Source organism: Semicossyphus pulcher, unplaced genomic scaffold (genome assembly GCF_022749685.1).
Source record: "Semicossyphus pulcher isolate SPU_LCO1_2020_fin unplaced genomic scaffold, fSemPul1.0.p SCAF_16, whole genome shotgun sequence".
Taxonomy (NCBI): Eukaryota; Metazoa; Chordata; class Actinopteri; order Labriformes; family Labridae; genus Semicossyphus; species Semicossyphus pulcher.
The window spans coordinates 12,038,320-12,052,879 of record NW_027211670.1 but is presented as its reverse complement, the minus strand read 5'-3'; the positions used below and the strand labels follow the sequence as shown (position 1 = coordinate 12,052,879).

The 14,560-nt window shown below is 43.8% G+C and overlaps 1 protein-coding gene across 5 annotated transcripts in view; it reads left to right on the top strand.

Moving 5' to 3' along the window:
• Nucleotides 1-537: 537 nt before the first annotated feature.
• The window catches only part of LOC138593053 (myosin phosphatase Rho-interacting protein), a 49,633-nt gene continuing 35,610 nt past the window's right edge, over nucleotides 538-14,560 (top strand). For all 5 annotated transcript variants that reach the window (XR_011308314.1, XR_011308313.1, XM_069663888.1 and 2 more), the window contains exons 1-3: nucleotides 538-1,343; nucleotides 3,513-3,590; nucleotides 5,769-5,834. Coding sequence is in view for 3 of the 5 variants with exons in the window: in XM_069663888.1 (XP_069519989.1) it covers nucleotides 1,224-1,343; nucleotides 3,513-3,590; nucleotides 5,769-5,834 (264 nt within the window). In the remaining 2 variants the exon portion in view is untranslated. The remainder of the gene's footprint in view (nucleotides 1,344-3,512; nucleotides 3,591-5,768; nucleotides 5,835-14,560) is intronic.

Here is a 14,560-nt window from a genome sequence, read left to right as displayed (position 1 = left end):
CTCAATTAGCTAACATCATGTTCATATGAGGCTAAACTTGTTTAGCAAAACATTTCTAATCCCATAAAAAAATATTAGGATAAGAAATGTTTGACTCATACTTACCTTTCTCTTTCTCGTTTGATCTCCTGTCCTGTTGTTGTGGATGTTGAAGATTAGCAAACCACATAGAAAAACAAAAATACCAGCTAAACAAATAATCTCCACTAATAACAAGTCTAACCTGAATAAATGTAGCCTACTTTCATTTTTCACTTTAAAATGAAAATATTAGCTCAGGCCAATATTAAAAACATAACAGCTGAACATGAAAGTTAGTTTTTGTTATCAGGGGCTCTTTAAAGCCCACCTAGCCTGAGTGAAAGTATTGGAGATTTTTGACGCTTTCTATTGGACAAAGCCTCGATTATGGGCGTGTCAGCAAATGTGACTGGTCGAGATTGCTGTCACTCACCACTCCACTCTCTCCTGAGCCCCTCCCCATCTCCCCACTAACTGGATGTGCGGCCCAAGTGAGGATTTTCACGAAAACATCCACCGCAGACTGCGTACCAGTGCCAACGAGAGAAGTACTACGACGAACGGGCCTCGAAGCTATGGACCCGACGGCGTGACAGCCGAGTGAATGGCGTTTTCAAACTTGGATAACGGTTTTTGGCCTTAAACAGAGACGTTAGAAGCGTACAAGAGTTTTAACGGCAATGAATGCGGTATCACTTGTTAGATAGAACGACGGAGAGAGAGAGGGGCCAAAGTGGACTCCCTCCCTCGGTAGAGCTCGTTCCGCCCGATGGAGGCTGACGGGACGTCTGCAGCGATCTCGAGGCCCGGAATGTCACCTGTGAAACGTCGACACGTCGTTGCAGGACGTAATTAAGAAGATAACGCGCACACCTGTCTGCGCTCTGACGACTGAACTTCTTTGTAAACGTGAAACAAAAGTTAGCAGGTCAACGTTAGCTGCCCGAGGCGACCCCTCGCGCACTATGACTATCATAGATATCACCGCCTCAGGTAACCTAGGACAGGTGAACAACGCACTGTTACCTTTTAAATGGACTTTTATTCTCATGGGTTTGTTCTAGAAAGTTGTCTTATTATATATCACCACCAGCAAGTTGACTCCAACACATTTGGCTGCGAGTGTTGAGCACATTTATTTGTCAAACAAGGACTTTTTTTTGGATATTCTTCTCACCTAGTTTCACCCTTTTCCGTTAACCATGTCACTCAAAGACAATCCTTGTCGGAAATTTCAAGCCAACATTTTCAACAAAAGTAAATGCCAGAACTGCTTCAAGCCCAGAGAATCACATTTGCTGAACGACGAAGACTTAAATCAGGTGAACAAATTAAAACATTCATTTCCTACCTGTGATATTGTCTATATCAGGTGACCTGCATGAATGTAAAAATGAAACCCTGTTTTTATCTTCCTGTTTGATGTGCACGTCTCTGACTGTTTGTCATGTGTCAATAGATCATGCAGTGCAAAGGTTAGGTTAATTGGACATAATTAGTTTCAGCCCAAGGGCTCATATTGACCTTAATTCATGCAGATATGGGCCTTCTTCCAGCACAGTAGCCTATATAAGCGTATTTATTGTTGCATCATTTATGTCATAGTTATACCTTTTTGAAAATGCTTTTAATAGTTGCTCCATTGTCCAATCATTTTGGCAGTTTGCCTTATTATTTCCTGCTTTGTTTTGTACTTTTATGCCCCATTTAGCAGTCAGTTTCACTCCCTAAAGTGCCATGGATGGAAGACTGGGAGGCTGTCCAGATCAAGTTGTTGTTTTCAAATATTTTATAGATCACCCACACTCCTTGCTGGGCTGTGTTGTATATTTTGGCAGACTTTGAATGGTGGCATCAGGTCACACTGAACTCTATTGGCCTGTATCGTGATCGTTCCTTTTGGTAAGTTGATTAATGCGACAGGTTAAGAGTAACCTGTATCCAGGGAGAAAGTTTAGTTGTATTAAGCTACTGACTGTGATGGTTCTTCAGTTGGAATTGTCTACAACGTGGATCTAAAAAAGGACATACGTTGAGCAAATATAATGTGACCAAAGGCCGGGGTCAGGCTGGCCATTGTTTGAGTCCTACTTCAAGAAGATCCTGGAGTACTATGAATCTCATTCTTTGCCGCTCCACCGACCTTTCATTCATAGACCCACGTTAGCCATTGGTGCAGTATTACACAGTCATTTATGAGGAGGGTCGGGAATAAGGGGCCTTTGCAAAATGAACACACACGACCACACTTAAACGAACCATTGAAGGGTAAAAAAGTGACCTAGATTTCTCCCGTCTATTCCTTCTCTTAGGAGGCCTTTTTGTCGTGCTGCTGTCAGGTCATGTGAGGAGAGACGGGACATTTTTGTAGCCTCAGTGTTCGTGAGCGTTAGACTATTTTCCACAGATGAGGAGGAAGCTAGTGTCCTAGTATTGGTGTTATTCTCTCAACACTTTGCTGTACCGCCCTTTCCTGCAGTCCCATTATCAAATAACATCTGCAAGGTGCTATTCCTGCACACCGTCCCCCCTCAGGTTGTCTTTCACAAAGTTGGATGCTCTTCCTCTTGCAGAAACTCATACCACTGCAAGGTTAAGACTTATGATAGAACAATCCTGTTATGTCACTTTGTTTACAGAGTCGCTCAGCTGAGAAATGTGCCGTTCCTCCAGAAGTGAAAGAGGATTTGACAGTGGATTATACTCAGATGAAGTTATGACTGTAATCAAAACCACTGATAGAGGGACGAGGAGGTGCCAGGCGGGTGTAAATGCCAGAGCCTTCCTGACTTGATTTGCTGGCTACTGGTCCACAGACTTGCACTTGAATTACGTAACACTCTTAATGTATTAAGCTCTTTAGGTGGATGCAACATCTGAGTGTAAACATGTTTAGTTAAATCCTGTACACACAACCCTGCAGTGGTTCTGCAGGGTTCTTTTGGCTTGTCAAACAAATGCTGACGACCAGTGTGGCCAGAGTTCAACATTTTACAGAAATATTCGAGTCAGACTGCCAGGCCGACCTGCATTTCTCAGAACAAGTTTGCATTGCAAATCTGCAGCCACAAACCCTCTCAGACTCTGTGCTACTTCCCTCTCCAGTTTCTGATCCAGTGTTTTGCTAACTTCTGCCTCTCGCTGCCCCCTTCCACCCACCGGTCCACCCACTTAGAGGATCAGAGGGAAAATCATGTGTGTTAGCCTTTCCTTTCTTTTCTTTTTTTTTCCAGGGCAGCGTGGTGCTCTGGGATTCAGCCAGCTGGAGAATGTAGCCTGCAGTCGACCATAGGCAGCTAGTAGTGACTAATACACACCTTTGTGCAGCTACACTAAAACGTGTTTGTGTCAGGGTGATGATGTTGGGTTACAATTTGTAGTTATATCCGTATAGTTGTATCTTTGGTTAATTAAAATGTGTGCAATGAACTACTAATCGATATGTTACTGTGTTTGCTTTCAACATTTTAATTGTGTTTACCCATCACCAGGCAAAACCTATTTATGGAGGTTGGCTACTGCTGGCACCAGAGGGAACAAACTTTGACAATCCTCTGCACAGATCTCGGGTAAGTTTTTGCTACACTTAAATGACTTATGCAAACAGGGGCTTAGTTTTGTCTCCCTTTATGAAGTAACTTTAATTTGAGCCTCATAAAAACAAATGGAGCAATTCTTCCCTGGAAAAAGCCACCGTCAGTCAAAGCTGGTGTTCTCTGTAATCGATAGAAGCAATAATATTTGAAATTGGCGCCATAGCTGTGGAGAAAGTTGTACAAACAGCTCTTGATTTCGCCCATTCTACATTCCTACAACACCCAGCGTGCATTGCACCCCTTCCGTCTGAAAGGAACGGCCCAGCGAGAGACGTCGCAGTGCAATACTACCGTTTTCCAGTCAAGGACATTGATCGCTGCAGGCAATGGCTCCGAAAAGAATCCCAAATACGACGAGAATATACCGGTGGATCTTCCAAAGAATCTGCAGTCTACATTTCAAACCTCATGATTTTGAACGAGACATGACATCGGATGTGGGCAGCCAGATGACGCGTTTTACGTAGTCATCAACTTCCCATAATAGCATGATAGGACTGAGGTTGAAAATCAACAAACTTGCCCTTTAAAAGGGAACATTTGTTTGACCACTGTCTGAAGCTTCTGCTCAAAAATTACAAGTTGCAGCAGTTTGCTTTTGTCTTAAACTGTTTGATTCCTATTTCGGGGTAGTTACTAACCCCCATTTGCTCTACCAGCCCTACTTTTAATTTCACTAACCATTCTGGCACTCACTTGACATCTGACAAACAGGAGGCCTGGTTATTGCAGCTCCTCTCCCTGTTTCATGGCTTCAGCAGCCTCCTGTGGGAGTCCTGGCCCTCTATCAGAGGAAGCCTCATTCTAAGGCTATAATGAGCCTAATATTGACTTTTATTTTCCTCAATCCTGCTCCCTGAGCATCATGTAACAGGAGCCCTGCTCTGTGGCTCCCCATTCCTTTATCAGCTCTCCCAGATTATTTGGAGTTGGTGCATCCCAAAGAGGAGCAGAGGGAGTGTGGGGGAGGAAAAGGGAAAAGTCCCAGTTCTCACAGCCACACTGATGGCTTCCATATGGGTTCTGGTGAAAAGCACCTTCAACTCAACTACTGTCAACAGCCCGCTGCTGTCGCTTTGACGTAATCGCTGATGTGCTCTGCCTATGCTTACAGTCAGCTTGGCACTGTGGGGGAATAATTGGTGCCCTGTACGTAGTGCTGAGGTGAGCAGGTTGGTGGTTTTGACTGACCAACGAGCAAATAACAGACAGTCATGCTGTAGGACCACTTAAATCTGACAGGTTGTGGGTTTGTGGCTCTATTTTGCCTTTCAGAATTGATCTCTATTACCTTTTTAATCGTATCAACTATCATCAGCTGTGCAGCTTATCAGCACCCCCGTCGAGTCCGTCCAAAGCCTTTTTAGGTTACAAAGCGCCTCTCAATATTTCATGGATTGGGCTCAGCTGGAATCGGAGCCCAGGATACTTAACACTGAGACAAAACGGTGCATTAAGATAAGAGGGGAGCGGTGCAGAGCTCATCAGGTCAATGGGGAAGGAAATCAATGGAAAGAGTCGCCATCATTTGAACGGATATCGGCAAAAATACCTCAAATAACCGAGGGATCACATGACTCCAATATCAGACATGATACCATCAGAAGAGTACTACTACTACTGTAATAGTACCCCTTATACATTTATGTAACTGAAACTGGATGATTGATGTTGATGCATGATGAATAAATGTTTCCCAGCCAGCTTGGAAACCTTGTGATGTGGTGAACGCTGAACGTTTGCCAAGTAATAACTGGCTGCCACTGCACTGCAACTGCTTCCCAAAGGCCTGCGTGCCCCTGTGTATTTACTGTTTGTATTATTGGGCTCCAGTGGAGTTGCCAAGTCTGTAAACCCTGAGGTGTACTCTATGGTAAACAAGATTCAGGATTATAATTGGAGCATTTAGAGATTTATTTACAGAAAACAATAATAAATCTGTGGCTTTATGAATTAAATATCTGTCTACACCTCTGACAGTTGTTATTAAACTGCCATGGCGACAATTTGCGAATGCATAATACATAAACGACTTTCAAATCAATGCTGGATGTTTTGTTGTTGCTTCATCCTTTATTAAATCCTGATGTGATTAACTGCTGGTATTCATCCCGATGTGTCATGTGACCAATAAATGTGTTTCTAATGCAGAAATGGCAGCGGAGGTTCTTCATCCTTTACGAGCACGGCTTGCTCCGCTACGCTCTGGACGAAATGGTGAGTGAAAGATTTCCTTCTGTCAGCTGCTGATTTTTCTCTGCCTAGAGTCAAAAAATTATCTGATTATATTACTTTTTTTTTTTCGAGTACTGGACTTTGAGCATTTTTCAAAGTCAGTAATTTTACTTGTACTTAAGTATGTTTTAAATACAGTAAAGTAATTAGCTACATTTGCACATCCATCCGTTACTGAGTAAAATATTTATCAACAGATATTATGAGCTAGAAAGATAAACTGACGTTGACCAGACACCAATCAAATGCATCGCGTCAAAACAGCAGTGCTGGTTGATATTCACTGAGTCCGAAGCGAAGAAGGAAGCTGCAGCTACTAACCCGACGCGTAACGTTAGTGAACCATGAATGGGACAGAATAGAGTGCGGATGAAACACCACCTTTGACACAGACTGAAGAAAGTTTTTTGTTTAACCAGAAGCAGCCGTTAGATCGCTCTCTTCAAAGCCACCAGACTCCATTTAACAAAAACAGTAATTCCACCTCACAGAACACAAGACTTGCTGGTCTACCGCTGCCTGGTTACACGTCGTAACAGGCGTTAGTTCGGAACCGAATTAACCCTTTAAAACACCACACAATAACACAAACACACTAACTGATCGAGGCAGATCAGCATCTCCCGTGTTCTGCGAGGTAAAATTACTGTTTTTGTCAATGGAGTCTGGTGGCTATGAAGAGAACTACTGTGTATACTGTTTCTGGTTAAACGAAGGATCTTACTCAGACTGAAGAGCACCACTCTTTGACAAAAGGTTCATCTCTCATCAGTTTGACTCCAAAACATGTAAACATAGGGCCCAGGTTTGAAAACGATGTTTCGTTTTATTTTATTTGCATAGGACTCATGTGTAAGGTAACCTTGGCAAAATGTGTTTATTATAAAAATCAGGATGGGAAAGTAACTAAGTAACTTTTACTTTGAGTACTTTTTAAGTGAGCTACTTTTACTTTTACTTGAATCATTTTATACACAAGTACTTTTGAACGAGTACAATTTCAAGCAACCGTGTTTTGTTGAGTAGAACATTTCAGTACTCTTTGCACCTCTGCATTTTGATAGTGGCTGGTTATACTGGCCTCTGGCATGGTCTGTTCCAGCACATAAAAGATGATGCTTTAATGATTGCTTGATAAACATAACATCATTTATTATCAGTTTACACAGCCTAATTTGGCTTTTGGCTCGACATAATCTTTCCGCACATACCCTCCTCTTGCTCTTGAGTTTCTCTCCTAGCAGTTGAAACCCTCTAAACTCATGATTGATTCCCCTCTGCTTTTCTTCCTCTGTGTTCACATGCTGCTAATGAAACTCAGCACAATATCAGCCACTGAAAGGGAAGTGATTATGCCCCTAAAACTCCTTCTTTGATGTAAAACTGCTGGAGGAAGTGTCGAGCTTGCATTACCAGCATGAAGCAGCAACACGCAAATAGGGAACAGTCACAAAAAGATGGCTTAAAACAGACATATAAATCAGTCTTTTTCAGAGTAAATCCTGACCACTATTTTAAAAATTTACAGCAGGTTTCACAATAAAAGCCTCACCATACTTTCCATGACAGTAAGGTGGCACGTTACAGTCACTACCACCTGACCAGGCAGTCACTACACTGTTAACACCAGCGCTCTCTTAATACAACAAGTATTTAGTGAGCGTGTTTGACACCGGCCTAACTAGCACAAAAGTGTCAAAGGAATCAAGTGACACCACATGGTGTTGATACTAAAAGTCATGTGCCAAGCTGTGTGTGTTTGTTCAAGGGGCTTACACACTTATTGTGCAAGAGTCCCGTGATGACTTCCTGTTCTGAAAGGAAAAAACGGAGAAAACAACTCAACGCCAGCAAGTCTTCAGCGGGTTTATTGGTACCAGTCGTCCCGTATCTATACACTCATCATAAAGTTAATATGTAGACTGACAGCGTCTCCGTTCGAGTTCATGTTTTTGTAGGTCACTTGTTTTAACGCTGTGTAGTTTGTCAGTACTATAACCGCTGCAGCGTGTGGGCAGGCTTGAGTATTGATTGACCCAAAGCGGTGCTCGACAGTTTTTTCTAAACGTGGGATGTGCTTTGAAACGAGCTGAAAGCAGAAGTAGTTGAAACAGCACTTGCTTTGTTGCGTTTGACCCTTTCATACTGTATGTGGCATTCTCTGGCAGAGAGGAGAGATGCTGAGAGGTTTTATGTAACAGAGGCCACAGGAGCTCGGATGCTGTGTGGATGTCTGTGCCCTTTGGGGTCATGTTTTTCCCCCTATAGATATTTTCTATATGTTGAATGTAAGGCTACTGTTTAATATTAAACCATGAAAAGAGGCATATTTCTACTAAAATATACTGGACTTAATGTTCAAATGCAGCCTGGTAAATTATATTTGTGAGGCACTGGTGCAGAAGAAAGATGGACGATGTGTTTACTGGAAGAAACAAAGGAAAGAGGCGGACGTCCTCCTACCCATTCAGCCGCCTCCCCGCATGTCACTCTTCATCTTTTCATCTCCTTTCTGAATGCCTGATCAAAAGGAGAGGGGGGTAGCAAAGGTCTCGGGCTGAAAATATCAAGTGACACTAAATATAGAACCTCACTTGTCAGACCAAACACATCAGAATAATTGTTTAGTGTTGAATAAGCAGCTGCACTAACTTGGCTAATCTGCATACATATATCTGTGGACAAAGAGGTAACATTATTAGCATTTAACGCTCTATCGCCAGTATAGGTAACAATGTAAATTATATTTAGTGCTAAAAAACTGTGTTAAAGTACAATAATTATTAATATCACTGGAGCAGTCTCGAGTTTGTGACCACCAAACATAATTGGTTGGTTTAGTAGCTGGTGTTGCTTTGCCTTATAAAGTGATCTCAGCTTTGCTTTAGTACAAAAGTTTCAGATGGCTGCAATTTACATTAAAGGACGAGCATTATGTTTATTTCAAGCTTGGAGTAGCTTAGCATCATTTACAGTTTCTCACACTGGTGCTCTGTGCAGGCCCTCATACAGCTGTCGACTCAGTCAGCCCTGTCCCTTTAAGAAACCCCGACCCTACAAGCCCACTTTCTTCTGATTGGCCTGCTGAGGCTGCACTTTGTGATGTCACAAAGCGCAGCGTGTAGAAAAAACGGCGTGAAACCTAGCGTTTACAGCAGCCTGCAGACTGAGCTGAGCAGCCTGGGGATTACTCCAACATACTTTTACCTTCAGGTTTGAAACTTTACCCACGTTTAGTTTGGATATTCAACATTGTAACATTATATTTGTCTTAAAATGTGAAACAGCATAATACCCCGTTTTTAAAAACAAGAAAGAGACACACACTAGATCAGTTTAAAGGATGTATTCTAACAGACATCAGGTCAAATCTAAAGACCTCCAGCCTTTCACCAGTATAACGTTGTTCCAGACCACATCAGAACCCCCATCAGAAGGCTCTGGTTGGGGTTGTATATGAGGAGGTGCCCCTCTGTTTTCCTCTCGGCCTGGTTTTATGGCTCTTGTATCTTGGCTCTAACCAAACCCAGATGGGCTGTGGTCCAAACCTTCAGGATGTGGCACGGCTCTTGGGGGGGAAAGGAATGGGTTAGCAAAAGGCCCGGCCGGGAGAGAGCCATAGATTTAGGGTCGCCCACCTACGGCGAACGCCCAACACTACACACCACTGCCATCATTTAATGCTGAAAGAGCAGCTGTGGCTTTTGAAGAGACAAGTGGTAGGAAGAGGTCGTCGCAGCAGTAAGAGCGAGATGAAGAGAAAATGTGCTCTGATTGAAAGGATGGAGAGGGTGCTTGGTTGTACCATAGAACATGTGCTGCCATGTAAGGCTAATCTGTTAGCATAGAGGGGAGTTTCAGCCCTGGACATTTTATTAGCTATAAATATATCAATTCAATCACTTATATTTGCTGAATGTACAAGCTAGACTTTCCTAGAGCAACCCCACGCAGTTATTTCAGGAATACGTTGCCGTGGTAACACGTTTTGTCCCTTTGTCCAGCAACAGTTGACCGTGGCGTGTGCTGCACAGGGAGGTTATGGTGTTTTGTGGAGCGCTCTGGCTGTCTCTGTCCTGACTGAAGGGAAAGAGGACAGAACGCTCTGGAAGCAAAAGCACGAGTGTGTGGGCTGAAGCCGTCTCTAGGCTCAGTCAGATGGTGAGCAAGCCTTTCTACAGAAACATCAGACACAGCATCGAAAAACAAATGTGCAAGGCCGGATCGTATAGGGTCAGAGATTGTGCTGAGCTGCACATGTTTGTGCGTGAGTGTGAGTGTGAGTGAATGCACCTGGGACAGAGGGTGCTTGACTGCGGAGGCCGTGTCAGGAACAGGTGTTGTAAGGTTTGAGGAACCTCCAGTTTACAACAACTTAAGCTTTAGCAGTCTCAATTCAATATCAAAAAACTGTATTAATCCTACTAGGAGGAATTTGTTTTTACTTAAAAACCATTAAAAAAAGTGACATACAGACAACAACAAAGTATGAGAACTAAAATATCGGGATCCAACATTCCATCCATCCTTTATCTATACCAAGTATTCTTCAGGGTTGCAGGGGGAAGCCTATCCCAGCGGTCATTGTGTGAGAGGCAGGGTACACACTCGACTGATAGCCAGTCAATCACAGGGCTGACACGTAGAGGAAGACCACCTTTCACCAGAGTCTGGACTGTGGGAGGAAGCCGGAGTAACCGGCAGGAACTTGCGCATGCACGGGGAGATCATGCAAACGAACGCACAACGAAAGGCCCACTACGTACAAACCAGGAACCATCTAGCTGTGAGGCGACAGCGCTACAAGCTGCCATGCAACCAGATCCAACATTAATATTGATAATTAAAGAGGGGGTATTTTGCTGTGTCACATTTTAAGACATATATATTATGTTAGAAGGTTGGATGTCCGTACTAAACGTTCCAATCTGTCGGTAAAAGTATGTTGCAGTAATCCCTGGGCTTCTCAGCTCAGTCTGCAGGCTGCTGTGAATGCCAGGTTTCACACCGTTTTTTCTACACGAGCCTCGGCAGTCTTCAGAGAGCTGGCCAATCAGAAGAAAGTGGGCTTGTAGGGGCGGGGTTTCTTAAAGGGACAGAGCTGACTGAGTCGTTTCAGGCTGTATGAGGGCCTGCACAGAGCACCAGTGTGAGTCTTTATTAACTGTACATTATGCTAAGCTACTCCACAGGTATCACAGAGGCTTGCCATAATACCCGCCCCTTTAAGTTAACTGATAAATAAACAAACGATAAAGGACCAAGCTTTTAGTAATCTGATTGCAGAGGGTATGAATGATTTAAAATAGCCCATCTGTATGAGCATGTGGCAATATGAAGATCTGAATCTTGAATCTTAAACTTTACAGGCAGGTAAAACAAAACTACTACTCAACTCTGAAGAACATAACCAGAAGAAGACAAAATACCTGCAGCTGTCCGTTGCAACAACAACATTTTTTTATAATCATTGAGAGGTAGAGAAAATGAAAAATGAACATGAACAGAGGCCATCCTTGCACAACTGTGTGATCAAGCTGTTCAAGTTGTAAAAGGGACATGAGAAAAACACACACAAAATCCATTATCGCCTCCCGGTGAGGGCAGGTACGTGGGTGTTAAGAGCTCCCCAGCACCGAAAAGCCACTGTGATGACATCAGCGCGAGTTAAAATGATCAACACCCACACTATGATAACTGCTTCGCTACGCGGCCCCAAATACCACACAACACCTAGCTCCCTTTGACCTTGTTTTGACCTAATTGTAACACACGCACATGAACACACACACACAGCCCTGATCATATGATCTCGGCTGGAGTTTTTTTCCTTGCAGTGTCTCGGTGTCTGTTGTGGTCTCTGAGCTCACGCTGACTCACAGCCTTAGTGTTTCTTACATCCACAGATTATGAAGCTTTGCTCTGCAGCTCTTTAATTACTGTTGACAGTGGATTGTGTACAATGTTCCTCACTTTGTTGGGAGCTTTTGGAGCTGCTTTGAAAAGATGGTGCACTTAATGTTCTCATGCTTGTCAGCTAATGTATTTCAGTCCAGACAGAACAAGAACAGTATACTGCTAATAAAATGAGGCTACCTATTGAGTTGCACTTCACAGGAGGCCCATTGAGAGCTGCAGGAATTGCTTTAAACCTGCATCTACTTCAGCGTGTATCACGGCTTCATCCCTTGTTATTCCAAGCAGAACATGATGTTCTCATGACGTTTCACTTGTTGAAGTCATTTTCAGTTAATGTCAGCTCAATTAATTTCCTGTGTTTACTGGAATTCAAATAGTGGACCCCTGCCCCGCAGCACAGTCCAAGAACGAGAGAGTTTAGACAAACTTGTCTCCATATCCCACACGTGTGCATTCTTTTAACTTGATGCACGCTGATCTGCTGCTTCTCTCCTGAATCTTCCTGACATAAGCACTTTCAACCCAAGCCTGTTTGCCCTCAGACGTGTTCGACCCTCTAACATGCTGAAACATGCTCCCACTTCTTTAGCTTCTTGAAACATGAAATTGAGGGCGATTTCTAACCACTTTTTCGAGGTTGTTTTGGGGACTAAGGAGAGCTTTTTTGGGGATGGATGAGTGGGCAGGGCCTGCGAGCTGTGTTGTTGCCTCCAGGCACTTTATGCAGGGAGTAAGTGGTGGCTGACATCCCCACCCCTTACAATTAGGGATACTTAAAGGGGAGCTCCAGCCTTACACTCACAGCAGGCCATGGGAAACAGATTGGAAAGGGAGTACTGAAGTCTGCAGCACAAGATGCAAAGATGGCGGATTAGGGACAGCGTATGATTTAAAGGAGAAAGGTCAAGAATGAATAAGATGTTGCCTGTGCTGATAAGACATTGCAAGCTTTCCATACTGGGTCATTGTGGATTGTTTACCAAGTGTGCGTCCTGGGTGAGGCGTGTGTTGTTTTTTCAGAGATACGGTGCGTGAGAGTCTCCTTTAACCCCTGCCCTTCCTTCCCCGTGGTTCCAGTAGGAACTGATCTGCAGGAATGTAAACAGCCATGGATTACAGTGGGGTCACTGTTCCCATTGGACAAAGCCACAGAACCATGGGAACAGCCATTCATACAGCTTGTAATCAACCCCACACTCCAAAGCCGTAGCCTAGTATAGTGTAATGATTAAAAAAGGGGGATTTTTGTGGAAATATGCCACTGAGTGGAATTGCGTGTAGGGTGTCTATCCCTTTACCCTACCATGGCAGGCCATGGTAGGAGTCTACACCCTCCAGTGTGTTGGGAATTGGGCATAAAATGATTGAAAAAGTCCCCTTGGTGGTAATTTTCAGACAGTTATGGGCTGCTCGTCTGTACACAGACGCTTTGGGCCACCGCATGAGCATGAGATCCGGCGTGAACATGTCATTGATGGGAACCCCACACTCCAAAACTGTCTTCCAGTGTAGTTTATTGATAAAAAGGGGATTTTTTGTAGAATTTTGCCACTTTTTTAATCCAAGTTTGGAATTGCGCATAGGGCGTCTATCCCTGTGCTCTACCATTGCCTGCCAAGGTAGCAGTCTACACCCTCCAGGGCGTAGGGAATTGGGTATAAAATGATTGAAAAAGTCCCCTTGGTGGTGCTTTTCAGACAGCTCTTGGCTGCTCGTCTGTACACTGACGCATTAGGCCACCTCATGAGCACAAGATCCAGTGTGAACATGTCATTTCGTGGGAGCGCAGGTTTTTAAAACACTGCGCCACACCCACTGCTTTCCTGTTACGTTAGCGTTGCTGTTAAAGTTTTATTAGGATGGCAGACACTGTTGTGTCAAAGTGTCAGAAAACATGGTGGCTTATCATTTGTAGCCCCGTAACTTAAGAGGGGACTAGTTTTTCTTTCTATATGTCAAGGCAACTTAGCATGGTTTTGTCCACCCTAACCAAGCACCGTGTATTTGATTCTCAGTGTTTCTGCCAGATCTAAGCCAAGGAGTCCGCCTTCCTCCCACTTTGATCCCCTGAGAGATGATCGACCTGACAAAGCACCAAAAGACATGACTGTACCGTCTAGAAAAATCAGACCAGGAGCTATTTTGTAGTCTGTAATCAGGCTGTTCTCCACCATCATGGGCCTTACTGTCCTGCAAGTGACCCAATGTGTTCAACAGAGCTCAGCTCTCTGAGGAGACACGAGTTTACCATTACAAGCAGAGTAAGCTGAACACACTGAAAGCACTCCGAGAAGAGGTTGTATTTTCACTTGATGAATGACAAATCCAGCTCTCTTTTGGCCTTTTGATCTGACTTTCCAGTGTCTTCTTATCTTCCATTTTCTCCTTGGCTTTAGTCACCACATCATCCCGGATGTTGCCTAGATAAAATCTTATCTGCCCCACTTGTCCGCCTTTTGAATTCTTCCATTTCTTCAGTCAGAAGTCCAGTAACCCGGTCTGGCTCGGGGCCAAGTCTGCTCTCTAAACATCAAACCCCCCCTGAGCTCCGTGAGTGTCGGCCCCTATTTCTCCTTGGCACCACTTTGGTCACTTTTACAGTCTTTATCTTTTAAAAGTGTAATTTAGAGTAGTTAGTGTTGAGACGCGCATGGAGAGCTGCCTGGAAACAAGCTCCCAGCTGATTTGAAACTTAATTGCGGTTTTTGTTTGTGTTTTAAACTCTCGAGGATCAAATGTGAATAACAGGGACCTCCCCCTCCTCCGTACCCACTCCCATTCCCATTTAT